The sequence below is a fragment of the Thamnophis sirtalis genome, unplaced genomic scaffold (genome assembly GCF_051295495.1).
Source record: "Thamnophis sirtalis isolate CommonGarterSnake01/CBP01778 unplaced genomic scaffold, rThaSir2_p1.2 scaffold_9, whole genome shotgun sequence".
NCBI lineage: Eukaryota > Metazoa > Chordata > Lepidosauria > Squamata > Natricidae > Thamnophis > Thamnophis sirtalis.
The window spans coordinates 71,429,711-71,457,576 of record NW_028261389.1 but is presented as its reverse complement, the minus strand read 5'-3'; the positions used below and the strand labels follow the sequence as shown (position 1 = coordinate 71,457,576).

The window sequence follows — 27,866 nt, the reverse complement described above, 5'->3', positions numbered from 1 at the left end:
AACTTCAGCCTTTGAATAAAATGTGTGGCTCGGAGAGTCCCTTATCAGTCCCTTCTGGTTTTTTTTCTCTCTCCCTCACTCAACTTCCGTGTCAAGAAATGAAAGGTAAAATTCTTCATTGCCACAGGTCTGCTTCTTGATTCAGTTACCTCATAGGCCAGCTTCTCACCCCGGTCATAGAAATTGGTTTCAACCAAGCCGAAGGCATACATGCCTTTAATGTAGCTAAAGAAAAAAAAGAGAGAGAAAACTTTCACATATTAATCAGCGCAGCTTTGATATGCCTCTTCAAAGCAACATTTCTTTTTTTTTTCTGTTTTATTTTTTGTTACAAATTTTAAAACCTCTTTAAAAAATGAAGTGATGTCTGGGTCCCCCCCCTTTTTTTACATTTTCTCTTATACATAATTAATTTTACATCACACTATCATTTCTAATTTCAGCCCCACTATTTTCTTACCATATTTCCATCTTAAATTTAAATTTTTCTTAATAAATAAACAACATCATTTTTCGCCCTTTCAGAAAAAAGTGTACCAACTTCCCATTTGTTATTTATAGTGTCTGTATGCAGCATATACCATCAAATTCCATTTTAATATAACAGGCATTTTACTTAATTGGTTATCCACACTTAACAATATTATCTTTTTTTTTATTAACAAACATGCAAAATACACACACAAAACTTAGACGTACACCACATTTACACAATACAATACGAACAGGAGCTTCCTGTTCTTTCTAATAGCAATTATCAATCAATACTGCTCACCTTATATTATTTCCCCTTCTATTATATTTCGTTTGGATTTCACCATTCTTAACCCTCTTATTTTACTCGTAACAATTTTTTGAGTTCTGTTATATTCCTTCATTGATTCTTGTTTCTTTCCTCCATCCACCTATACCATTTATCCCATATCTGGTAGAATTCTGATTCTTCTTTTCCCTGGATTTCTTTAGTTAGTATGTCCATTTCAGCACAATCCACAATATTATCTTATTTAGCTATATATCATCAACAGTATCAACGTATTTCATTTTCTACCAATATCTCTCTTTTTTACCTTCCTCCTTTCTTAACCATTTTTTCTTGATTCATCTCGTTCTCTTTAGTGTTCTCTTTTTCTTCAGCTTTCTTTTCCTCCTCTGCCTCCTACTCTTAAATTCCCCCTTTTCTTCTTCTTTTTCCTTTTGTATGTCTTCTGATTTCCCCCTATCATTCTTCTATAATTTATTTGAGTAACCCTCCCTTGGGTTCTTTTTCGCTTCCTACTATTTCTCTCTTTGCTTCAAAGCAACATTTTGCTGACAGGCCAAGTCAATCTGGTTTTGGGTTAGAGGCCACTGAATTCCCAAACCAGATCAAGTTAAGCAACTCCACACGATATCGTAACTTTGGAGTTTTGTCTTGAAGGAGCCATGGTATGTCTCCCCTCTCCCTGCCCCACTTGGGGCTGAATCTGCAGTCTGCTGAAGGTGAGCAGTGAGCCTTCAAAAAGTCCCTGAGGTTGCAGGTGGCGGGAAGGCAGTAGGACAAGTCTCTACGTGGGTTGGACTAGAAGACCTCCAAGGTCCCTTCCAACCCTGTTATTCTGGATTCTGTACTCTTTGTACTTTAGCAATATACGTGAATCTGAGCCATTGTCCATTTAGGGTCCATGTTCTGGCTGAACATGGTATTGTAGCCTGCCAGCGGCCAGCCGAGCTGGTGGCAGATTCAGACAGTGAGGAGGTTGGGGAGGAACATGGGCCAGTTCTGGAGTCTGGGGAAGGCTCTGATGAGGGCTCTGTGTCGGAGGCAGAAAGGGGGCCAGGGCTGTCCAACAGTTATCAGCTGCCTTCGGAGTTGGATATCAGTGGGGCAGGAGAACAGTTGGAGCTCTGTACTCATGCGCAGAGCTGCCAGGAGAAGGGAACACTTAAGGAACAGAGGTTGACTTGGGAGTAAAGGCACAAGGGGATGCTGATTGGCCCCTCCCATAGGGACTAAACAGGAGCAAAGGGGGAGTGGAGTTTGCAGGAGCCAATCAGTTTATTAGTGCGAAGAGTTGCTTATCTGAGAGACTCCTTGCCAAGTATTTCCTTGTGCAGCGTTGCGTCTGGAAGCTATCGACCTGGCAACTATCCAAAGGCTGATAAGGTCTGTGTTTGCAAATCGCCCTTGAAAGACTATTTGCTGGGACTTTGCAGGATGTGAATGCTAGGAATTCACATTAGCCAAATAAAAAGGGTATTTTTTGGGACAAGGAGTCTGTTTCGTGATTTGGTGAAGCCTAGGTCAGAAAACACGGGATAATTTAACATGGCCAATATATTCATTAAGCACAAATGCTGAGCAGATGGGACTCTTTTCTCTGTGTTTCATCACAGGTTTCCTAATGGAATCCTGCTTCATTCCATCCTTTCTCAAATCTTCTCCCCAATTCTTTCATCTTCCATTGTGGTTGTTAACACACACACACACCTGTTAAGGAAGAGAAACTAGAATACTTTGGTCTGAAGGGCATTTTGGGGAAGGCAAACGGTGTCACACAACACAAATGGTGGTGTTGTGATGCCACAATGCGTGCAACATCACTGAAGCCTGTACCAATGTGGGAGGAGAAACACAGGGGGGAAAAATAGCCTTACCTACTAAGAGGAATATCTGGAGTCCAATAACGATAAACTCGGGCAATCGAATCTCTCATTTGAGTCTGGGCTCCCAGATAAAAATAGCCATCATGGGCAAACTTTAGGGCCAGCATGTCGGTCGGATTGCTGTGTAGGATGTCTTCCCACAAATCACAAGCTTGGGTGATCTGCCTGCAAGGAGAAAGGTTTACAAATTACCATATTTTTCGGAGTATAAGGCGCACCGGAGTATAAGACACATCAAGATTTTGAAGAGGCAAATTTTTAAAAAAAAGTTTTTGCACTCTGCAGACCTCCCAAAAATGGCCCATTTTTTGTCAAACAAAGGGCATTCCTAGCCTTTAGGAGGCTTATAGAGTGCTCCTGGGGGCTGGGAGGGCAAAAATGAGCAAAAAAGGGCCCGTTGTTCGCTCATTTCTGCCTTCCCCAACCCCCAGGAGCATTCTGGAAGCCTCCTAAAGGCAATGCATGGCAATTTTGGTCAAGAGGGTGAGGTTTCAGGAGGCCAAAAATTCTGTATTCAGTGTATAAGACGCACCCAGATTTTCACCCTCTTTTTTGAGGGAAAAGAGTGCGTCTTATACTCCGAAAAATACAGTAGTGTTCACGCAAGGTTGTAAGTCAGGGGTCCTCAAACTTTTTAAAAAGGGGGCCAATTCAAGGTCCCTCAGACTATTGGGCGGCTGGACCGGCTGGGTGGTCATGGCTAGGTGGTCATGTGACTGGATGAGAGTGGCTACGGCATGTCACTAGGTGGGCGTAGCCAATTTAACAGTCCATTGAACAATGCACACATATAAAACTTTAATTTGTTTTGCTCCTGGGTTTTTTTATTTGCTTTTGTTTGCATGTTGCTCTTTTGGTTGCCTTTTCTTTTTCCTAGATCATTTTTTCAGTTGTTTAGGAGTCTAGGGCTGTTATCAGCTCCCTTCGGAGTCAGACATCAGTGGGGCAGAAGAACAGCTGGAGCCTGTTCCCAGTTTGTGCATGTGCAGAGTTGCCAGACAAAAGGAACAGCTAAGGAACAAGGGAATAAAGCCACAGGTGGACAGTGAATGGCCCCTCCCATAGAGAATAAAAGAGGAGAGAAAGGGGAGTGGAGTTTGCAGGAGACAATTAGTTCATTCCTCCATTCTTGCAAAGTATTCCAGCGTCTGAAAGATATCGGCCTGACCACTCTCCAAGCCTGATAAAGGTTGGTAATTGTGAACTATCTTGAAAGACTGTGGGCCAGGACTTTGCTGTAGAGAAATTCACTGTAAATTAAATAAAAGGGGTTTATCGGGATGAGGACTCGGCTTTGTGCTGCTAGGTCAGAACAAATATTTCAAAATTTCCTCCCAGAGGGGAGCAGCAGAAACAGATTGTGAAGTGGGTGTGTAGGTCTCTAATAATGATTTGAGCTCTAAGCACATAGCGCTTAGAAACATTATCCTGAATAACGGGAAGTGAGCTTCCTATAATCTTTTCAGCTGTCCTTACCACTCTCTGTATGGGCTTTCTACCTGAGGCATTGCTGCCACCAAACCGACAATGATGCAGTTTGATAAAATGCTGTCAATCGTGCCTCTGTAAAAAGTGGCCAGGACAGAAGGAGAAAGATGTGCGCTCCTCATCCAACTCAGGAAATGCAGGAGCTTTTTTGCATGCTTCACTAAGGATGACATGGGGAGAGACAATTTCAGATTGAATTTTTCAGAGAAAGAGTTGAGCTTCAAAACATTCCCGTTTGCCCAGTTTAACCCAGCTCACGCACCATCTGGAGAAACTGCCTCACCTAGACTTGCTTGGAAGGCAGAAGTTTTAAGTCCAAAACCACAGATCTCAATGCACAGATATGGCCAAGCTCTTATCCTTTGAGGGCAAGTGTCAGTGGAGTACAAAAACCCCCAACCAGAATAATCTCCTAAAGGGGGAAGAGTTTGCACAGTGACAGGGTAATGACAATTTAATAGCTGATGGGCTGCTGCAAGTCTGTAAACCGAGATGATAACATGAGGATGATTCAGCAGGGTTACTGCCACTTTAAGAAGCTGTATATATAAGGGAGGCCATGTGAGGCCGTTTTTCTCTTCTCCTGTATCTCTCTCCTCATGTTCTATCTCCATTGTAGTTCTCTGTGTAAAGTAGAACATTGCTTGCTTGCCTGGCTTTGCCTAACACGTGTACGTATCAGTGGTGGGTTCCAGCTGGTACGCACATGGGCATACTGGGGGCAGCTGGGAGCAGCGGCCACCATTCCGGAATGGTGTTTTGGAGGGCCCACCCACATTCTTTACCTGTATTTAAGTCAACCGGGCCATTTGAGCATGCACGCACAGCGTATGGCGCCTGCGCGACTCCGCTGAGCAGCTGGAGTATCGCAGGGCGGTGGATGTGCATGCATTCACAGCGCATGTGCCCAAGGTGGACGCCCAGTCCCGTCGCAGCATACCAGTTGCGACGGGATCTGGAACCCACCACTGGTATGTATGTATGTATGTATGTATGTATGTATGTATGTATGTATGTATGTATGTATATATATATATGTGTGTATGTATGTGTGTGTGTGTGTATGTGTGTATATATATATATATATATATATATATATATATATATATATATATATATATATATATATATACATACATACATACATACATACATACACACACACACACACACACACACACACACACACACACACACACACACATACCTTGTCCATAAACCACTGTTTGAAAGATAAAACCTCTGTGTACTGTATTTTTCTCCTGGGTTGTCTCAAAATAGTAGAAAAAGACATTCTACGGACATCTGCAGGCCTAGAATTGCCCGCAAATGCAAAATGCAATTCATCCAAGGAACAACATACCCACGAGAGAAGAGCTCCACGGCAGACACGTGCATTTTCTCGCGCTCACTCAAGGGCTGAGAGTGTGAAAGTGACACCATGGCCTTGATGGCCTCGTCCAGTTTCTTGTCCAGCCGCACCGAACTCCCAGTACCGATCAGGACCAAACCGTTGGCGATCACATTGCCCATGACTGCCAATAAAGAGCAGAGGGTTTTTCAAGTCTTTAGGGAAGCAACCAACCAATGGATAAAGCAGGCAATTAACAATATTTTTACAAAATTGAAAGCTTAATGCTAAGCTTTGAAAAAACTGTTGTACTGTAGGTCATATTTGTATATTACATTGTAAATGTTTAAGAGATAAAACGGAAAGAGAGGGAGGAAGGAAGATGAGGAGGGAGGGAAGGATGGAAGGGAGGAGAAGGAGGGAGGGATAGAGTGAAAGAAGAAAGGTGAGGGGGAGGGAAGGAAGGAAGGAGGGAAGGAAGGAGAGGGAAGGAAGGAGGGAAGATGAGGAGGGAGGGAGGGAAGGAAGGAAGGGGCAAGGCAAGGCAAGAAGGAAGGAAGGAAGGAAGGAAGGAGAGGGAATGAGAGAGTGAAAGAAGGGTGAGGAGGGAGGGAAGGAAGGAGGGAGGGAGGAAGAAACGGGCAAGGCAAGAAGGAAGGAAGGAAGGATGGAAGGAAGGAGAGGGAGGGAGTGACAGAGTGAAAGAAGGAAGGTGAGGGGGGAGAGAAGGAAGGAAGGAAGGAAGGAGAGGGAAGGAGGGAAGATGAGGAGGGAATGAATGAATGAATGAATGAATGAATGAAGGAAGGAAGGAAGGAAGGAAGGAAGGAAGGAAGGAAGGAAGGAAGGAAGGAAGGAAGGAAGTCCAGACAGTATGCATAGCACTCCTGGTTGAATTTTCCTCCACAAGTACTCTGGGAAGTAACACTGAACCAAGAGACAGAAGCTGACCCCAAGTACTCCAAGCATGTTCCCTATATGAGGTTGTAGAAGAACCCAGGTTTCCCTTCTGCTAGTCCAGCCCCCACTTTTTGGCTTGGCTTGGACAACCTGGAACTATGCCGCCTACGGTCTGACCTAAGCATAGGACACAGAATTGTCTGCTATACAACGTCCTACCTGTCAACGACTACTTCGGCTTCAACCGCAATAATACACGGGCAAACAATAGATACAAACTCAAGGTAAACCACTCCAAACTTGATCACAGAAATTACGACTTCAGCCACAGAGTGGTCAATGCCTGGAATTCTCTACCTGATTCCGTTGTTACATCCTCTAACCCCCCCATAACTTTAACCAGAAACTGTCTAGCGTGGACCTCACCCCATTCCTGAGAGGTCTGTAAAGGGGGCGTGTAAAAGCGCACCAGCGTGCTTACCGTCCCTGTCCTACTGTCCCCATTTATTTGTACTCATTTCCCGTGTTCATGTCCATGTTTATACTCATACCTGTTATCTTGTAGATGTTTGACAAACTAAATGAATACGTAAATAATAAATAAATTCTAAGCCACTCCACATCCTGGATCCTTCTCAGATCAGCCCTGACGGCCCGCTTACCAAAGTTAGGATCTGCCACCTGTAGTTTTGAAAAGGTTCCTTCAAGGCCCCCGAGACTCTGGTCGTTCGTCCAGGTCACATACTGGAATAAAGAAAAGAACTCTTGTTGGTTAAGAATACAAAGGGAGCCTTTTGTGAAAGAGAACCAGAAGGACAACTTTCACTAAAAAGCCGCTTCTTCCAAATGTAGCCATGTAACAAAATATTCTTGAAGCCGCTCCTTTATTTCTATTCATATTTTAAAAATCATTTGGCTTAAGGGTGGTATTCACTTACTTTCATTTGCTGGGAGGGCGTGGCCAGGGGTGTATGACAGGCAGCACTTGGTCTCCTGCAGCCCCCTAGGAGCAAAAACGCCCCTCTGCACCCCGTTTTTGGGCCTAGTAGGCATCTCTGCACTTAGCTGGGAGCCAAAACGGGGTGCGTGGAGACTCCTGGAAGGGGCAGGGCCAGCCAGCAATTTAACTACCAGGTCGGCTGAATCCCACCACTGCCTATATCAGTGGTGGCGAACCTTTTTCACCTCAGATGCCAAAAGCACCCCCATGTGCGCTATCACGCGCGCTCATGTGCCCACCCCCATAATTCAATCCTCCCCACACCATGCCCTCTGTGCATGTGTGCATGACACCACCACCACCACCCCGGCTGTCCTGCGCACTGCTTTTTTTGAGCTTGGGCAGGGCAAAAATGGCTTCCCTGCCCCCTGCCCCTGGAGGCCCTCTGAATGCCAGAAATGGTCCGTTTTCTGACTTCCGGTGGGCCCGGTAGGTCCGTTTTTTACCCTCCCCAAGTTCTAGAGCAGTTGGTCTCAATCTTCCTAATGCCGTGACCCATTAATACAGTTCCTCATGTTGTGGTGACCCCCAATCATAAAATTATTTTATGTTTTCCGTATTTTTTCAAAAATATGTGTTTTCTGATGGTCTTAGGCGACCCCTGTGAAAGGGTCGTTCGACCCCCAAAGGGGTTGCGATCCACAGGTTGAGAACCGCTGCTCTAGAGGCTTTCGAGGAGCCTGGGAAGGGTGAAAACGGCCTCCCACACACACCACAAGGCCAAAAACAGCCCATTTTCTGACTTCCAGTGGGCCCGGTAGTCCGTTTTTTGCCCTCCCCAGGCTCCAGAGGCTTTCAAGGAGCCTGAGGAGAACGAAAAACGGGCCAATATGCAAACCATAAATTCGGGAATGAATTTCTGGGTTGCCCATTGGATGGTTTTTCGCCCTCCGGAGGCTTCCCTGAAGCCTCCATAGGATGAGAAACAGCCCAACACGCCAACCAGAAGTCTGTTCCCGAACTTCTAGGTTATGTGTTGGGCAACCTGGAAGGTTCGGGGAAGCCTCCAGAGGGTGAAAAACAGCTGAAAATCAAGGCCGAAAATCAGCTGGCCAGCCACACATGCGTGCTGGAGCTGACAGGGCAACTCCTCGCATGCCCTCAGAAATAGCTCCACATTCCACCTGTGGCACGCATGCCATAAGTTCGCCATCATGGGCCTATATCATTCCAGACAAATGCCTGCCCAGTCTCTTCTCCAATGATGGAGCACCCATCAACTTGCTTGTCTTTAAGGTATAAAACTCTTGGCATTTTCCTTCCCCTTGTCACAATTTCTGCAACTGACTGTTAGTAATAAGAATCTTTACGCCCCCCAGTCTCTCCCACAACCTTTTCCTCATCCCCACCTGAGTCAACGCAGCATCAAAAAGTTTACAAGCCTCGTTATTGGTGGTTGAAAGGGAAAGTCCCACATCCTGCCAGGCCTGGAAAAGATGCAAAATGGAAAACTGAAACACAAGCACAAAATTACAGAAGACACACAAAGGGAAGACACTTTTCTCAATTCAAAATTGTTGTTTATATTGCTTTTTTTTTTAAACAACAAAGAGGTTTAAAATCTATGCAACTCTGGTAAATGTATTTTTTCATTACTTTCAATAGATTAAAATATGGTACAGGTAGTTAAATTGAGCCCAAAATTTCCATTGCTAAGGAAGACAGTTGTTAAGCAATACCGTTTTTTTCGGCGTATAAGACACAGCTGAGTATAACGCACCAAGATTTTGAAGAGGTAAATTAAAAAAAAGTTTTTGCACTGTGCAAGCCTCCCAAACCCTCTGCACGGCCATTTTGGTGAAGGGGGAGGTTTCAGGAGGCCAAAAATGTCGTATTCAGTGTGTAAGACGCACCCAGATATTCACCCTCTTTTTTGGCGGAAAAAGGTGCATCTTATACTCTGAAAAATACAGTGTTTGCCCCATTTTACAACTTTTACTGCTGGAGTGGTTAAGTGAATCACTGCAGATAGTCCTCCAGTTCATTTAGTGACTGTTGAAAGTTACAACGGCATTGAAAAACTGTGACTTGTGACAATTTTTCATGCTTATGACCTTTGCGGCATCCCCATAATCATGTGACCAAAATTCAGATGCTTGGCAACTGGTTCATACTTATGACCGTTGCCGTGTCCCAAAAGATCACATGATTTGGCAAGAAAATGGCAAGAAAAATCAATGGGGGAAAATCAATGGGGAAGCCAGATTAACTTAACAACCAGGTTACTAACTTGTTCTGTCCCCCCCTTCTCTGCTCGTTAACAGACGACAGGCAGACAAACTTGAAAGGAAAGAACTTTATCAGTTCTCAGCTCAGACTGGCTGCGAGCCCAAAAATAAACATAAATCAAGTCTCTGACGAGGAGATAACAGAATGCAAAACAAAACTCTTACAAAGCAATGCACTTCTCCAAGTGTCTCCTTGAATCAGGGTTACAGAAAGCAAATCACTTCTCCAAGTGTCTCTCACAAACAAACCATGACCGGTGAATGCTGAACAAACGTTGACTCCTGCAACCAGGGCGTGGCACCATCCGTCCTTTTATCACCAGAAGACGCCCCAGCTGCATTGTTAATCTTGCATCCCGAAAAGACTCACAGGAGACGTCTGCTGAGTCACAACACTAACTTATCAACTGCAGTGATTCCCTTAACAAAACTGAGGCAGGAAAGGTCATAAAATGGGGCACAACTCACTTAACAATAGACAGTTTGGATTCAATTATGGTCATAAGCCGAGGACTACCTGAGTTATTAAGTTAGCAACACGGCTGTTAAGTGAATCTTTCTTCCCCGTTGACTTTGTTAGATTCTTAAAAGCCTCCAGTGAAGCTTTTACTAACATCACCAACATTAAATGGATCCTGTGCTCAGACGCTGAAATACACCATGCAAGAGAGATGAAGAGAATAGAAGAAAGGGAGATGAGAGGAGGAAGAGAGGGGTTAGGAGAGAGGGGAGGAGAGAAAGAAGGCGTGGAAAGAAGGGGGAGAAGAAGGAGAGAGGAAGGAGAAGTAGAGAAGAGAGGGATGATAGAGGGAAGAAAGGAGGTAAGGAGGAAGAGAGAGGGAGGGGAGGCAAGAAAGCGATGGATAGCGTAAAAATATGGTGTATAGAAAGCAGAAGAGCAACTAGTAGTCATTGGGGGGTTGATGGCAAGAGGAATTGATATAATATTGAATAATACAGAATAATGCTGGTTATGATGCAACGGTATACATGTGGGTTATTTGTATGAAAATAAAAGAAATAAAAAACTTTTCTTTTAAAAAAAAAAAGGCTCCAGTGTTGGGGCATTCACAACTTCTGTAGACCAAGTTGTTCCATTGGTTAATTGTTCTCACTGTCAGGAAAGGTCTCCTTAGTTCTCAGTTGGTTTTCTCCTTGATTAGTCTCCATCCATTGCTTCTCATCCTGCCTTCGGGTGTTTTGGAGAATAGGCTCTTCTTTGCGGCAGGCCTTCAAATATTGGAACACTGCTATTATGTCACCGGCCTAGACAAACTCAATTCCTGTAACCATTCTTCGTATGTTTTAACCTCCGGTCCTCTAATCCTCTTCGTTGCTCTTCTCTGTTTCCAGAATCTCTACATCTTTTTTATAATACGGTGACCAAAACTGGATTCAACATTCTAGGTGTGGTCTAACTAAGGCCTTATAAAGTGGTATTAACACTTCACGTGATCTTGATTCTATCCCTCTGTTTATGTAGCCTAGAACCGTGTTGGCTTTTTTGGCTACTGCCAAACACTGCTGGCTCATATTTAAAGGATTGTCTACTAGGACTCCAAGATCCCTCTCATAGATACCGCTCTTGAGCCAGGTTTCACCTCATCTGTCCTTGAGCATTTGACTTTTTTTTGCCTAAAGTGTAAAATTTTACTTTTCTCTACTGCGAATTTCATTTTGCTAGGTAGGGCCCAGTGTTCAAGTCCGTCGAGATCCTTCTGTGTCTTAAGCCTATCTTCTGGAGTGTTGGCTATTCCTGCCAGCTTAGTGTCATCTGCAAATTTGTTGAGTTCTCCTTCTATCCCCTTACCTGAATCATTTATGAAGATGTTGAAGAGAACTGGGCCTAAAACAGAACCTTTTTTTAAAAGCAGATTTTTAAATTATTTTTTTCCCTTCTACAACACCTTACAGTCATTATATCAACATTATTATGTCTTCATACCTGTACATGTATATAATATTTCACTTCTATATTTACACACCTTTATACACAGTTCTATATAGATTTATATGTATTGTTTTTCAGCTTCATTAATTTTATTCTTGTTTTGCAACCATTTGTACCAATTGTTCCAAATTTCATAATATTCCGACTCTTCTTTATCTTTTAATTTCAGTGTTAATTTGTCCATCTTTGTACAATCCAAAGTTTTTTGTATCACTAATTCGTCCGAGGGGGTATTATTTTGTTTCCAGCATTGGGCAAATGCTATTCTAGCTGTAGTTAGCAGATTTGTTAATATGTATTTAATTTTCTTTGTATACTTCCCTTTGATTATTCCCAGCAGAAAGATTTCGGGTTTGTCTTTTATCTGTTCTAATTTCTTGCACCCATTTCCAAATTTTTGTCCAATATTTTTGTGTTTCCGGGCGATAAAAAAAAAGTCCCTTGTACTTTTTTACGCCTCCAGAAGTGTAAAACAGAACCCTGCTTCCTTCCTTCCATGTTAGATGTCGTTCCATCGATAACCGCATATTGAGTGCCATCTGTCAATCAGCTACAAATCCATCTGTTGGAGGATGCTGTCTATCCCACATTTTTTTTTAGTTTACCAAGACGTAGGTGGTGGTCAAATGCCTTACTGAAAGGGTTTTGATTCACAGGAACCCCTGAGAATGCCGCTGGCTTTTAGCACTGTGAGAATACATCCCGAGACAAAAATGTATTATCATTATGCAACTAGAGTTTTGGAATTATCCTCTCAGGAGCCAAGTCAGACATAATTGCTTTTCATAATAGCATGGCTACTTCTCTCAAAAGACAGGGCAGGCAGAAAAGGGATAAAACTTTCTTTGATTTGAGCTCAACACCTGCTCACTTCATGTTGCTTTCTTGGCTTTACCATTCCCTTCTTCTAAGATGTTCTTTAGATTCTCAAATTAGCACATGTCTGGGATCTCTTGGTAGTCTCCCATCCAAGCCCTTAAAGGAACCCAATCATGCATAACTTTATATGTTGAGAAAATCATGCTATCTTTTACACGGCTGGCAAATCAGTCCATCTTCCCCTCCATCCCATAATCTATGGTGTTGCTACAATCAATAGTAGCAACAGTAGTTTCCATAACTAGCAACACCCAGTATTTTCTCTAACTAGCAAATAATGATTGGCTTTACCCCTCAAAGTTGTAATGGTTTTATTTATTTATATCCCATCTTTATTATTGTCGATAAATAATTCCAGGCGGCGAGCATACGTATATGCTTCTTTCTCCTCTTTTCCTCACAACAACAACAACAACAACAACCTTGTGGGTAGGACTGAGGGAGAGGGACTGGCCAAATGGTTTTCACCTAGAAATCCAGAAATGGTGAGTTCTAATCCAGCCAGAGTCTGAAAACCATCTGGGAAATGGTTTCAAAACTTCAAAATATTGACAGGAAATCTCCAAGGGTGCCTCCAGGACGCAAGGCTAACCTGAAGGGCACACAACCACACCAGCACACACGTACAAACAGAATCACCTCTCAAAGTACATTCAAGCCCTCCGCGCTAATCTGGCACTCATTCTCTTCACACCCCAATATGGCCGGATCCTAACAAAGAGGCTCACCGACATTGGCAGCATATTCTTTTTTAATGTTTATAAACGTAGCACTGCACACCGATGAGACTTTTCTCCTTCTGTTCAAACGCGTGCAATTCTGATTAGACAAGACCCTGCAGTGTTTTTGGCTAGGTTTTTTCAGAAGTGCTTTGCCATTGCATCCTTCCTAGGGCTGAGGAAAAAGCGGCTGGCACAAGCTGGTTTTATGCCCAAGGTGGTTCTAGAAGTCCCAGTCTCCTAGTTCCTAGCTTGGTGCTCCACCACTATACCAAATTGGCTCCCGCGGTCATTTATCCACATCTACCCCTTGGAGATGGCCTCACCACACACTTGCTGTGCACCAGATTTTGTGACCTCGTTCAAGCAATGATGCTGTAGCCTACGCCATGTCCTTTACCATCCTTTCCCCAACTATTTAGGCCACCCCATCCAAGCACGAATTTAGCCAGAAACTCCAAAAATCCTTAATCCAACTTGTTTAAGGCTAGTTGTGAGAGACCTTGGCGAGTCTACTGCAAAACGTCTTTACGGAGCTTCAACCACAGAGTCCAACCCCAGGAGTTCCAAATGTCACTTCCTGAACTTTGTCCACGGTTCAGCTTCCCAGGTAATGAATAACCTGCCTCCCAACCTTTTCCCTCCTTCGCCTCACACTTCCCACTCTGATCTGGTTGGAAAGGCTCCCAACCAGATCAGCTCAATTCTGCCTCCAGGAGTTGCAACCGCTGACCAAAGTTTGGACCATCAGCGGGTCTTCCATGCCAAGGAAGCAAGCTGGCATGGCTCTCCCCATCCAGTACCTCACACATTGCCCTACACAGCATCCCTTCTGCTCCAACCCGGGGAAAACTGGGCAGGTGTGTGTGTGTGTGTGAGAGAGAGAGAGAGAGAGAGAGGGAGGGAGGGAGGGAGGGAGGGAGGGAGGGAGAGAGAGAGGGAGAGGGAGAGAGAGAGAGACTTGACCTCCAAGCAGCTGGGTCCTTGTGGCAGGCTTTGCAAAGGCTGGATGGGGCACCACCAGGAAAAAGAGCATCCAAGAAGTTTGGTTTTGTAGACCCAATCATAAGAAGGAAAATCTATGAATGGGCAGAAATGTCTATGGAAATGAAGGAGAGGGAAGAGACAAGAGTGCAATCAAATTTGGAATTGATGGTACTCCTGGCTTGAGAGTAAACGTAGAACTTAAGGTGTAGGATGCAAAAGTATAATATACAGAATACAAAATTTGTAAGAAATATATGATATCAATGTGTGAGCGGGTGTTATTATAATTTAAGCAAGGATATAATTTAGGGTAGTGATATAGAGTTAGAATTTTTTGTAAATAGGATTGTTAGGAAAGATATGGATACCGATAAGGAAAAGCTGTTATAGGTGTTAAATGTTGTGTTTTCAGTGTTGGAAAATTTAATAAATACGATTTTAAAATACAAGAGGTTTGGCTTTGCAATGGCTATTATGTGTTTCCATACTAGGGCAGTCAAGAAAAGAGAGGTTTTTTGAGTCACACCACCCTCTTCGTTCCGCAGTTCAAGGTGGCATGCAAGTTGCCCTCTCGCCTCTCCTCTGACTCTGCAGTGGGTGGGCAGACTGGCCCCAACTGGCCCAGAGTCCACCCTGGAAAGCTCTAAGGCTGGATTCGAACCCGTCTCCCCTTTCTTTTCCTGCACAGAGCCCCTCCTAGGGCCGCCCTCGCTTCTGCTCGGCCCCAAGACAGAACCAATAAATCCCCCTCCCCTCAATCTCCGCTGATCCGAGGCAAGAAACAGGACGGGACAGGAGGAGACCGCCCGAAACGCCGCGCCCCCCTTAGCTGCGTCCGGCCAGCGGGACGTTCTCCGGCCTCCTGGGCAAAAGCCACCGACGGTTTCGAAGCGGCTGCAAGAAACTTGAAGCGGGGCAAAACGATCCGGGGCTGCCCCAAGAAGCCCCTGCGCTGGGCCTCCCCCCCCCCACGCCTCACCTTGCAGTCCCGTAGCCCCGTCATGCTGCCCTGGCTGCCGCCTCCCGTCTGCGGAGCCTCAGCTCCGGCCTCTTGAGCGAAGAAGGGGCGGCGGCAGGCAGACGCCGGGCGCCGCCTTCCAAAACGAAGGCGCACCCGTCCCGGCCTGTCAGCTCGCCGCCGGGCTCTCGCGCGGCCTGGGGGGTTTGGCTGGCTCTCCGTTCTCCTCTGCCGGAGTTTCAGGCTGCCCTGGACCGGGTTTGGGTCCCTTCGTGAGGGGGCCGAGCCGGCAGCCCTTGTGGGGTGCTCCATCACTTGAGTGGCTGTGGAGATTCTCAGTCATCCCGGTCACGGTTGCCCCAAAGGTGCTTTTTCAAGGGGACGCTGTTTTTTCCCCCCCTTTGAGGACGTTTCGCTTGTTCTCCACGAAGCTTCTTCAACTCTTGACAGGATTCGATCTGATCTAAACTAGTACATAAAGTTATCTACTAGCTGTCAATGACTACTTCAGCTTCAAGAGCAACAATAATACAGGAACACAGGATGGATACAAACTCAAAGTAAACCGCTCCAAACTCGATTGCGGGAAATGCGACTTCAGCAACAGAGTGGGCAACCCCTGGGATGCTCTACACAACTCCATTGTTACACCCTCAAACCCCCGTAACTTTAACCTTACAGTCTACTGCTGGCCTCACCCCATTCCCAAGAGGTGTGTAAGGGGTGTGCATAAGCGCACCAGCGTGCCTACCATCCCTGTCCTACTGTCTCCATTTATTCATGTCCATTTCATGTATCTAAAATCATGTTTATCCTTATACATGTTATCTAATGCAGTGTTTCTCAACCTTGGCAACTTGAAGATGTCTGGACTTCAACTCCCAGAATTCCCCAGCCAGCATTCGCTCTCCGTTCTGCTCAGAGGTCTTTATTCTAATGCCAACCCAACTTGCTTCTCTCCTTGATTAGTTTCCACCCATTGCTTCTTGTTCTACCCGCAGGTGCCTTGGAGAACAGCTTGACTCCCTCTTCTTTGTGGCAACCCCTGAGATATTGGGAGACTGCTATCATGTCTCCCCTGGTCCTTCTTTTCATTAAATTAGAGATATTCAGTTCCTGCATTCGCTGGCTGGGGAATTCTGGGAGTTGAAGTCCGGACATCTTCAAGTTGCCAAGGTTGAGAAACACTGATCTAATGCATGCTTGATGAAATAAATGAAATAAATAAATAAAATAGTGGGGAAGGATCCTCAAAGGATCCTCGAAATGTTCTAAAAAAAAAAGAAAGTCCAGTGGCCTCCTGAAAAAGCACCTTTGGGGCAACCTATGACTGAGAATCTCTACAGACATTTAGCTATGCAATTTGGGATGAGCATCCTTTGAACGGTGTGGGAGTAGGAATGGATTTCTCCCCCCCCCCCAAAAAAAATCCATAATAATTGCAGACTACAGGAACCGGGAGCGCTACTCAGGTGACCCTGAGGACACAGATAAACCTCCAAGTGCTTCAACCACCCTGTAAAAGGATGCATGTGTGACCAGCCTCTCTGCCAGGAATAATAAATCCTTCCATTCCCCACTATCCTGTCAGAACTGAAGAAGCTTCTTGGATGAGAAGCAAAACGTCTTCAAAAGAAAAAACAAGAAAGTCCAGTGGCCTCCTGAAAAAACACCTTCAGGACAACTGTGATCTGGAGGACGGAGACTCTCTACAGGCTTTTAGCTATATAATTTGGGATGAAGACCCTTGGGATGGTGTGGGAGAAGGAATGGATTCCCAGAGGGGAAAAAAAATGCAAACTACAGGAACCATTTGCACCACTCAGGTGACCCTGAGGACACTGATAAACCTCCAAGTCCTTCAACGACCCTCTAAAAGGATGCAAAGGACCAGCTGCCTGCAAGGAATATAAATCCTTCCCTTCCTCACCATCCAGTCAGAACTGAAGAAGCTTCTTGGATGAGAAGTGAAATGTCTTCAGAGAAAAAAACAAGGAAGTCCAGTTGCTCCTGAAAAAAAAAGCACTTTGGGGACAATCTTGACCTGGGTGATTGAGAATCTCTACAGACTTCCACCACTGGAGGTTTTTAAGAGGAGATTGGACAACCATTTGGCTGAAATGGCATAGCATCTCCTGGGTGAGCAGGGGGTTGGACTGGAAGACCTTCCAAGGTCCCTTCCAATACTGTTATGCTGTTATTCCATAACAATATATTTTTCTTCAGTAGCATTAGCCTTGTGCATGAAACAGAGTAGCCTTTGCAGGCAAACACACACACACACATGTGCACAAACGCACACAGACACCCTTTGCACTACCAGCCTGCTAGCAAAATGAAGCCAAATGCTATTCTGTTGCAGAAAATAACAGGGCTTAAGACGGTTTCAGGATCAAGGCGAAGTTTATTGGCAGCCAGGATCAGAAAATCCAGTCAAAGGCCAGCATGTAACTCTTCTCATGGAAGAGCTCAACAGCACTCTACAAGCCTCCTAAAGGCTATTCATGCCCTTTTTTTGGAAAAACAAATGGGCCCATTTTCATGAAAAACCCCAAGTTTTTGGGGTGCAAAAACTTTTTTTTTTAACTTGCTCCTTCAAAATATTGCTGCGTCTTATACTCTGAAAATTATGGTAGTTCTCGAGTTACAATACTTCATTTAGGGACCAAAGTTACAACGGGACTGAAAGCTCACTTCACAAATGTCTCACTTAACAACAGAAATTTTGGGTCCAGTTGTGGTCGCAAGTTGAGGACATAAAGACAAAACTCAAAGCAAGCGCTAAAAGCTTGGCCATTTTTTTCTCCCTTTCTTAACGAAGGAAAGCCAGCAGGATGCTTTAAACATTCAGGAATTTTACAAGATCTTTCATAATGGCCTGGAATTCCAGTTGCTCGGGGAAACCGCTCGGTGGTTCTAGAATCCAAACAATCCGTGTGCTTGGCTTGAGCTGGATGCTGGCAAGCTGCTCTTCCTGAATGCTCAACACACACACACACCAATGCATTGCCCAGAGCTCCTGGTTGTTCTGCTAGGGTACTTTGTTCAGTGTACAAAAGCCACACCGCCTCATATTTGGCCTCCCCCTTTGCAAGTGACCTGCTCAAACACCCAGCAACGTGTCTACCAGAAGCACGACACTGAATTGAGCCTCTCCTGCGTCTGGGATGGACAGGTTGACCTGAAGTATTCCAGGATGCCTGAAGGGACACCAGAGATCGAAAGAGGAGTGCCAGATACCCAACTTCTTCTTCTTCCTCCTCCTCCTCCTCCTCCTCCTCACTGTCAGTGGTACCAAGACACCATCTTGGTCATGCAAACCAATGACTGGTCAGGCCAACTTGCGTTGAGCAAAGGCCTGGATGGAGAAAGGCCCTATCCACCTTGGGCCCTGACTCGGATTGTAATGCAGTGTGTGTCAGCCCTGTGTGGTCAACCTCCCTGCACTCACCACAACTTTAGCGTTGACATTTCCAGGCAAGATGTCCACCTTTTCCTCCTGTCACCACAGAGCCTTCCTATTTGGGAATGGCAGCCTGTGACAGTAGGCTGGTGCGCCCGCTTCAAGAGTTCCCCCTGGAGCTACCGCTTGATGAGTGAAGGGGGAAGCCCTGCAGGCCGCCTCATTCCCAGTAACCAATACAGCGAACCCTTTGCCTCCATGCAAGTCCTCCCGCAATCGTTGCCCCGTGTCTGTGAAGCCTATTATCACTACCACATCGCCGTGCGTTATCCCCAGCGTGGATCCTATACCGTTTTGCTGCACCTAGAGAACGGGCCTCCCCTCAGCCTCAGCCTAAACATCGATGTGCAGCCTGCTCTTCTCCACGTCTTCAGTGCGTCTTCTGCCCTGCTTAGTCAAACCCAGAAGCCTCTCGCCCTCTCCTGGAGTCTCCAGCCTCTGAGCTCCAGCATAACGGCCTACACACTGGAGGACTTGCACGGACGGGAGGAATGGTCTTTCTCCTACAAATACAATCCTTTCGGTCTGCAAAGCCATTTCTGCGCTCCGCCCATCTCGCAAGCTTCGGGAAATAAGGTGATCTCCAGAATCTACTTCCGTACCAGTAAAACATTCTCTGAGAAGCTGAGCGGAGGCTTCAATTTCTCTAACAACACCTTGATTTTCCAAGGAAGCAGTGCTGCTGGACCAATTTCCATCAGGCTGAACCCACAGAAAATCAAAATAGGGACGTACTTTTTTAGCCAGGAATCTGGGCTCTTGTATTCCACCCTAGAAGGCAGTGGGCCCTCCAGTCTCCACCACCTCTTTTTCCAACAGGTGGCCCTTTCTACCCTGATTTCTATTGAATTTGTGAAGACGCAATGGTTCAGGTTTAACATTCACTTATATCTGAACCGAAAGGAAGGTCTGTTCAAATCCTTGGCTGAGAAGGAGATGGAAGTCCACGTTTTCAGTGGACAGTCTCCCGATAAAAACTTGGTCTACGTTGTGTGGTTTATTCCCATGCCACATCCCTACTTGCAGTGCGACTGGGCTTTCCATCTGCAACTTTTTCATTCCAGGCAGGAGCACATCCTTTGGAATAAGACATACACGTATAAGGACCGTGTTAAAAACGCCGTTCGTTTTCTTCCGCATTCTGTCTTCTCCTTCAGACCCACACAGTATGTGGGCTTTGTAGCAGAAGTGAATTGCAGGCAAAATGGACTCGTACGAGCGGTTTTAACAGCCGCCCTGGGGACTTACGCTTCCAAGGTGATGGAGCCAGTTGTGCCCTGCCAGAAAAGTTATTGCCATAAACTGACCATTGTCATCCATAAACCCAACCCTTCGGAACCTGTGTGGCGTTATAAGAGAGAGAAAGACATCACATTGCAAGCAACAGCCGAAGTGAAATGCAGGACTCGTCCAGATCTTGATTTTCTTTGGAAAATATACACGCTCAGCACCGCATGGTCAATTCCAGATTGGCCAAACTCTCTCACGCTCCCCAAAGGGATGAACACAAGGGGTATCGTGTTGCACATACCTGAAAATGCCCTGCCGTATGGCTTCTATCATGTGAATTTGACCATGAGTGTGCATCTATCTGCAGAAAACATAACATTCGTTCGGTCTGATTCGGTCTACCTCCAAATTCTAGGAAGTGGGTTAAGGGCAGTTATGGTTGGAGGCCTCTTCCGCACGGTTGGCATTTCTGATTGGTGGTCTTTGGACGGGTCCTTATCTTCAGATCCGGATTCTATGGAGCCTCGGGAAGGAATTCTGTTTCACTGGTTCTGCAGCAAACGAGAATCAGACTATTCTGTGATGAAGCTGGGTTTAGGTCAGAAATGCCACCCGCGGCAACGTGATCTGTACTGGACCCACTCGAAAGAACCGGTGCAAGTTGTTGAACCGAAGACTCTTCAGGAAAATACGACGTATTACTTTAAGCTGGTCGTTGTCAAGCGAAACCAATCTGCCCCCACGTTTCAAGCCATTCATGTCCTTCCTGGTCCCGAGCCTGTCCTGCGTATCCTCTGTTTGGAAAACTGTGAGAAAGGCATCAAAGCCACTGAAAGATTTACTCTGTATGGAAAGTGTCTGAACTGTGAAAAAGCCCACTTGGTTTACTTCTGGAGCCTCCTTTCAGCAGATGCCAAGGAAGTATATTTCGACTGGGCTTCCAAAACGACCACTGGGAGAACCACTCCATATTTGCATATAAATTCTTTGGCCTTTAGCTCCATGAATGGCCAGTTGTATATCCTTAAACTGAAAGTGAGTAAGCAGGGAGTCCAGTTGGCTGTGTGTAGCTACTCTTTTTATGTCCACATGCCCCCTCGGATTGGAAAATGTTTCATTGAACCAAGGGAAGGCATTGCGCTGATGACCAAATTTACTCTCCGATGCTCTGGATTTGATGACAAGAAGGGGCCTCTTCTCTACAGAGTCATTGCCCGTTCTGATCTAGCCCAAATAGCTAATGTATCATCTCTGCAAAATAACACACTTGGGACCATCGTTTATCTTGGTCATCAGCGGAACCCCCCGCCCTCAGTTCTTCCCAGCGGTGTACCCTCTGAAAAATATGCTCTGAACATACTTGTTCAAGTTTACGACACCGATGATGCTTTTTCTCAAATCAGTTTGCAGGCAACGGTATACGACTCAAAGACCAGCAAGCCAACAGATCTGGTTCTCAATGAACTGTATCACCTAGTCGGACAGCTCAATACCTCTGCCTCTGCCTTCCTTGACACTGAAGATTACTTTCACGCAGGCTTCGTTATCTATATGGTGGCTTCCGAATTAAATAACCTTGAGCCGTTGCCCAGTTTTTACCATTCTAAAATTGAACTACGAGAAATGTTACTTAACAAAACCGCGTGGATTCCCATCACCGAGACAGGGATACTAAACCAAGTCATCTCTAGCATTTGTCAAATAACGCAGAATGCAAACGAAGTTAGTAGGAAGTCCCAGCTGACCGCAGTCCGAATCCTCCGAAGGGCCAGCGAAGCTCTGAAAAGGCACAGAGACGTTGATCTCGGTTCTCAAGAAGCTGAGGTCCTTGCTGGGGGCATTTTTACCGGGCTGACTAATGTGTTAAGAGCTTCCCTCTTGAACTCCAAGAATGGGGCTGCGAACACCATCAAGGAAATCATTTCAATGTCAGAGTTTTTGGCAGATATAGTTTTACAAGGCAAAGTCCCTGGGGAAGACCACGTTAACATGGAAGCCAAAGGCTGGTCCATCCGTTTATGGAAAGTGGAAAAACGGGAAGTTTCCAGGGCTCTCTATGAAAGAAGTTCTCATAAGAATTGCTTTTATCCCAAAGTGAGATTGGAAAGCCAGGCAGAGTTGCCAGCAGATGCGCTGATTTCCGTGGTTCATTATGTATTTGAAGAGAATCCTTTCCCTTGGCTGAGGAAGGCGGGAGATAATCAGACGGTCGTGATGGGGTTCAAAGTGGCTGGGGCCAAAGCAAACGGTGACGTCATTGGGGTCACCCCTAAAGTGGCCGAAGTGATCATGGATAGAATAGTTAAGGATCCCGTCGCATTTAATCTGACGATAGGGCTGGATAAAAAGCGTGTGGCCACAGTTGGTGGATTTAGCATAGAAGTCAATAGAAATTCACCAGACATATATGTCCAGATTTTGTGCCACAGGAACATCACTTTCAATGTCTCCATCTACTTGGGACTCAATTTTAGCTCCCCCCCAGTTGTGTCTTACATTGCTTTCTCTGACAAGCCGTCTACTCTGCAGAAAAGTGGGGCCAATGTCAAATGTGCAGTTAAGGCTCCATACACCCTCTGCCTTCCACAGGAATTGCTTTGGTCTGAACCAGCAACTAAACGGAATATTTCAGTGGTCCTAAGATCTCCCCCGCTGTTCAGAAGGCAGACCACCAAGATCGTTCGCATCGTGGTTTTTACCGCAAGCTGCCGAGACCTAGGTCACCTTCCAAACTTTGAACCGTCGTCCGAAGGAACCTGCCGCCTCGGCCCTCAGACCACGTTGTCCAAACTTCACTGTGTCTGTGGACCGAACCCCAGAATGGCTCAGCAGCAATGGGCAAAGCCTTCAAAACCTGAAGTCAGATTTGTTGATGACACGTTTGTGATTTACCCCAATCCTTTGGACCTCAAAAAAATACTCTCAGCAAATTTTGACACAAACCCAGTGACGGTTTTGACCGTGTTTTTCATTTTTGCTGGCTACATCTTCTGTTCGTCCTGGGCCATTATTAGAGATAAAGATGACTTGAGAAGAAAGAACAAAATCTTTGTCTTGCCGGATAATGACCCTTATCACAGAATGCACTATCTGGTTACCATCTATACCGGAAGTCGCTTGGGATCCGGAACCACGGCCGATGTTTTTCTTGAATTGATTGGGAGAGATGGTTACAGTGACGTCCATCGTATGAAGCACCCCAAATTCCCAACCCAGTATCGTGGCGCTGTTGATACTTTTCTTTTCGCTACAAGATACGACTTAGGGGATATTTATTGCATTCACATATGGCACAATAACGGTGGTTCTTCCCCCAACTGGTACTTAAGCAGAGTCAAAGTATTTAATGTGGATACCCAACGATCGTGGCTGTTTATATGTAGGAAGTGGCTAGGCCTTGGCAAGGCGGATGGCAAAATAGAAAGATACATTTTTTCTTCAAATCTAAAAACAAGGTTGGAGAAAATGGATTTCTTTCAGATACACCTAGCTAGGGACTTAGAAGATAATCATCTCTGGCTTTCCATATTTTCTCAAGTGGTCACCGGTACTTTCAACAGGCTACAGAGAGTCTCCTGTTGTCTGGCTATAATGCTTTCAACTTTGCTCCTGAACATCATGTTCTTCAGTGGTCAGGAAGAAGCAAAAATTATTCCATTAAAATTCCGGATTGTGAGATCCATGTACATTGGAGCATTCAGTGCTCTGTGTTGCGTTCCTCTACAGCTGACTATGACCATCCTATTTAGATACTCAGCGGAAAAGCCTTCCGATGACAAGGACGATATGGTGCCTGACTATAGTCCCTCATCTTCGGAAACAAGTGAGGAAGAGGAAGAAAGCTCCTCGTCGACCACTACTGATGAAGAAGACGAGGGCAAAGCAGGTGAGACAACCACTGCCTCAGAAAAGGAGGGCACTAAAATTAGCACAAGAAAAAGGATAATTCTGCTGATCAAGGTGTTTACTCGGAAGCCACAGTTCGCCTGGTGGTGGAGATACGTCGCGTGGGCCATTGTTTTTTTCATGTCTATTGTCTCTTCTGTGTTCATCATCTTATATGGCTTCAGCTACGGCTATAGCACCTCCACAGAATGGTTCATAGCATCCATAACGTCATTTTTTGAGAGCGTATTCCTGCTACAAACCCTAAAGATGGCCCTCATCTCAGGAGTCAGCACCATTAATCTCAAGTACTGCAAGCACATCGCCTGGATATCGGCAGAGCAATACCAGAAGATGAAGCTGCTCCGGGTGAATATAGATGCTAAGGATGTCAGAAAGTTTCACCACGAACTTGTCAGGATTAGGCAGAGCAAAGAATACGAGCCCTTGGAAGAGGACGAAGTCGTCATCTTAAGGAAAAAAGTACGGGCTCAACACCTGGCATTTGTTTTCATAAAGGACATCATTTGCCATCTTATCTTTGCCTCCTGCGTTCTAAGCATAGCTTACTCCACTATACCCACCGTTTCCTTTTACCACAACAAAGTGATCCACGCTAAATTTAATCGTGGTCTGTCCAAAGTAACAAAACTTGAGGACATTTACACTTGGATGAATGAAACTTTTGTACCATTGATACATAACGACTATCAACCCACCTACCTTTCAGATTCATGGTCGAAAATTCTTGGTTTGCCCAGAATGAGACAGGTCCGAGGCCTACATCTTTCAAAGCCTTGTTTTCCTCCAGGCCACTTTGCAAACAATTACATGATCGGCCAAAGATCCTGTCACTATGAGTTCGCTGAGGATCCAGAAGATCAAAAGCACTACCTAGGGTCATGGACCAAGCCGGTCGACAAAACCGTCTCCAGTAACATTGCCAATTTTCAAGGATTCACGTATCAGTCCGATATTGATCAATGGGAATATAAGTCTTACGGTGTGGTAAATTCCTATGGCCCGGGCGGATACTCGTTTTATTTTTTCCCAGGAGAACAACGGCCAAACACGACATCAAGGTTGGAAGGTTTGCAAAGCAATAATTGGCTTGATAAACGGACCCGGGCTCTGATTTTTGAGCTGACAACATTTAGTGTGGATGTAGAGCTCTACTGCAGCATCACAGTCATTTTTGAGTTTACCAACTTTGGCATCGTTAGTTCAACTTTGTCAATCCATTCATATAAGCTCTCTAAATTCCAGTATGAAAGCACTTCCCGGTTGGTGACTTACGGAGTCATGATTTACATTCTTGTCTTCTACTTAGCGGATGAATTTCACATGTTACGCCAAGAAAGGATCGGTTATCTCCAAACGGCGACCAATTTAAATAATTTCGCCATCAAGAACATCTGTATGTTTTTTATATTACTCATCGCCTTGAAATTCAAGATGGCATTCACCTTGCTGGATTTTTATCTGCTCAATCCAGAAGAATTTGTCCCTTTCCACGTTGTTTCTCAAATTGATCAGCTCTACACGATAGTGGCAAGTATTTTAGGTTTTCTCCTGGTGTTGAAACCCTACCGATATTTCAGGTTCTTGTACAAGGTGCGCCTTGCGGAGCAAACCATGTCAGCCGCCTTCCCTGTGTTTCTTCATTTGACAGCCCTCGCCGTTCTGTTGTTTTGCACATTCATGATCTTTGGCTACCTCATATTTGGTCAGTATGAGTGGTCCTTCAGTTCCTGGGATCACTCTCTGCAGGCTGTTGTTGCCTGTTGCTTTTCAGGATTTAAGCAGATGGATGTTGCATCGAGGTGGTGGCTCACCATATTTTTCCAAGCGTCATTCCTATTTACAGTGATATTCATCTTCGTCAATTTATGGAAGGTCCTGTTAATGTCAACTTACACATCGATGAAACAGACCGTTTACGAGCAACATTCGGATGAAGCCGAAGCCATAAACTTTTTGTATTTGAAGTTGCGAGGCCTATGGTGTAATCTAACCCGCCAGCCAGATACTGGTGACGACTACGCCAATGTTACAATATTTGGTAAATCGGTACTTACGGATAGACAGCAGCGGGGGCTGAAATGCAGTAAAGTAGAAGGCAAGAAAATGGTTTTCCTTACCGTTTGAGAAAGGCTTCCGTAAAAACCAGGTACAGTTTTATTGCTTCTGTCCCAAACGGAGTTCCACAGAGTTTTCAGTCTCCTCTTGCAACTATCTTCATATTCGATTAAATTTTGACTCTGCCCAAATTCTTATTTTTCCTGTAACAACAAGCAGCCCATTACTTCGTATCGCATTGCCATTTAAAAAAGAATCTGTTTTGTTCTACATTCCAGTTATTATTCTAATAAATAATCTATTTAAACCATGTGCTTTTTCAAGTGAGTTTTTTTTTGGAAGGGATTAGTAGGACGAGACAATTCTGCCATTGCAGCAGATTCTATTTGCAGTGTATTTGCAATCAGGTTGAACAAGCAAAATTAAGTAACAAACAGAAGCAAGTCAGCGAAATACAACTGATAATGTGCTACCACTTTTCCAGTTTTTAGCCTGGTATTTCTAAAATCATTACCAGGCATTTTGTGTGATTGTAAAAGTTCTGATAAGTTGTAATAAAGATGTGAGCTCTGGAAGTTGTGCAATCAAAATGTAGGATCCAAAGAAAATAATCAAGGCTCACGGCAGCATTTATTCATTGAACACTATGTAATATAGAACCTTCTTCCAGAGAATGGGCTTAAGATACAGAAGGACCATGACAGACTAGCAGACTAGCTATCTAGCAAAATGAAATTCAATGGCGAAAAAAGTTAGGTTCTATATTTAGGCAAGAAAAACAAAATGCACAGGTACAGTATAGGTGGCACCTTGCTCAACAGTAGTAACTGTGAGAGGGATCTTGGAGTCCTAGTGGACAACCACTTAAATATGAGCCAGCCGTGTGCAGCAGCTGCCAAAAAAGCCAACACAGTTCTAGGCTGCATAAACAGAGGGATAGAATCAAGATCACGTGAAGTGTTAATACCACTTTATAAGGCCTTGGTAAGGCCACACTTGGAATATTGCATCCAGTTTTGGTCGCCACAATGTAAAAAAGATGTTGAGACTCTAGAAAGAGTGCAGAGAAGAGCAGCAAAGATGATTAGGGGACTGGAGGCTAAAACATACGATGAACAGTTGCAGGAACTGGGTATGTCTACTCTGATAAAAAGAAGAACCAGGGGTGACATGATATTCAATATCTCAGAGGTTGCCACAGAGAAGAGGGAGTCAAACTATTCTCCAAAGCACCTGAGGGTAGGACAAGAAGCAATGGGTGGAAACTAATCAAGGAGAGAAGCAACTTAGAACTAAGGAGAAATTTCCTGACAGTTAGAACAATTAATCAGTGGAACAACTTTCCTCCAGAAGTTGTAAATGCTCCAACACTGGAAGTTTTTAAGAAGAGATTAGATAACCATTTGTCTGAAGTAGTGCAGGGTTTCCTGCCTAAGCAGCGGGTTGGACTAGAAGACCTCCAAGGTCCCTTCCAACTCTGTTATTCTATTCTGTTCTGTTGTGTTCTAGTCTTCTATTAATGGGGGGAATTCTTATAGAGAAAAGGGTGCATCATATGTATATATTTTGGAAAGGAGGAGAAGAAGATACAGTCATACATCTGGATAGGTACAGATGATGTAAGCATAGGTATTCATAATTAGCAAACCTCAAGTTACTTCTATTGTTATGGTACTATCCTAAAAATATATAGTTTTAATAAAAAGAAATATATTTACATTGCCACAGAAATTTTGATGCAACTTTCTGAGAACCAGACATTTCAATGTTGCCTTTTTTTAATGTGCCAATTCCTATACATTCTTTCTATCTTTCCATTTTGCTGACATGCTCCTTCTCTTTGGATAATTTCTTTTGCTCTCCAAATTTATACCCACAATCTTCAAAAAATACCCATCAAATGCTAACCAGTAGATATGAGGATATTATAGCATAACGACATACCATAATATTTCCTATCTTTGGACTTTGTAATTGTGGAAGTCCAAATCAAATTGGTTAAATTAAGGCAAATGGTTGAAATATTGAAATACCTACAGTAGTGATTCTGTTTGATTAGTCGAATGTATACATCACTATTTTTCTTTTATAATTATTACTCT

General features: G+C 44.6%; 2 protein-coding genes across 2 annotated transcripts in view; one reads left to right on the top strand and one right to left on the bottom strand.

The window, feature by feature from the left end:
* TTC38 (tetratricopeptide repeat domain 38) overlaps positions 1-15,152 on the bottom strand; it is a 30,554-nt gene extending 15,402 nt beyond the window's left edge. Inside the window, exons 1-6 of the mRNA XM_087723054.1 lie at positions 15,129-15,152; positions 8,735-8,812; positions 7,048-7,129; positions 5,498-5,669; positions 2,638-2,811; positions 150-225 (exon numbers count right to left, since the gene is read on the bottom strand). Coding sequence (XP_087579180.1) covers positions 150-225; positions 2,638-2,811; positions 5,498-5,669; positions 7,048-7,129; positions 8,735-8,812; positions 15,129-15,152 — 606 coding nt within the window. The remainder of the gene's footprint in view (positions 1-149; positions 226-2,637; positions 2,812-5,497; positions 5,670-7,047; positions 7,130-8,734; positions 8,813-15,128) is intronic.
* Positions 15,153-18,108: 2,956 nt separating this feature from the next.
* LOC148044183 (polycystin family receptor for egg jelly-like) lies at positions 18,109-25,962 on the top strand. Its single transcript, XM_087722238.1, has one exon. It carries the CDS (start codon positions 18,109-18,111, stop codon positions 25,831-25,833), a length of 7,725 nt encoding a protein of 2,574 aa, XP_087578364.1. The 3' UTR covers positions 25,834-25,962.
* The last annotated feature ends 1,904 nt before the right edge of the window (positions 25,963-27,866 follow it).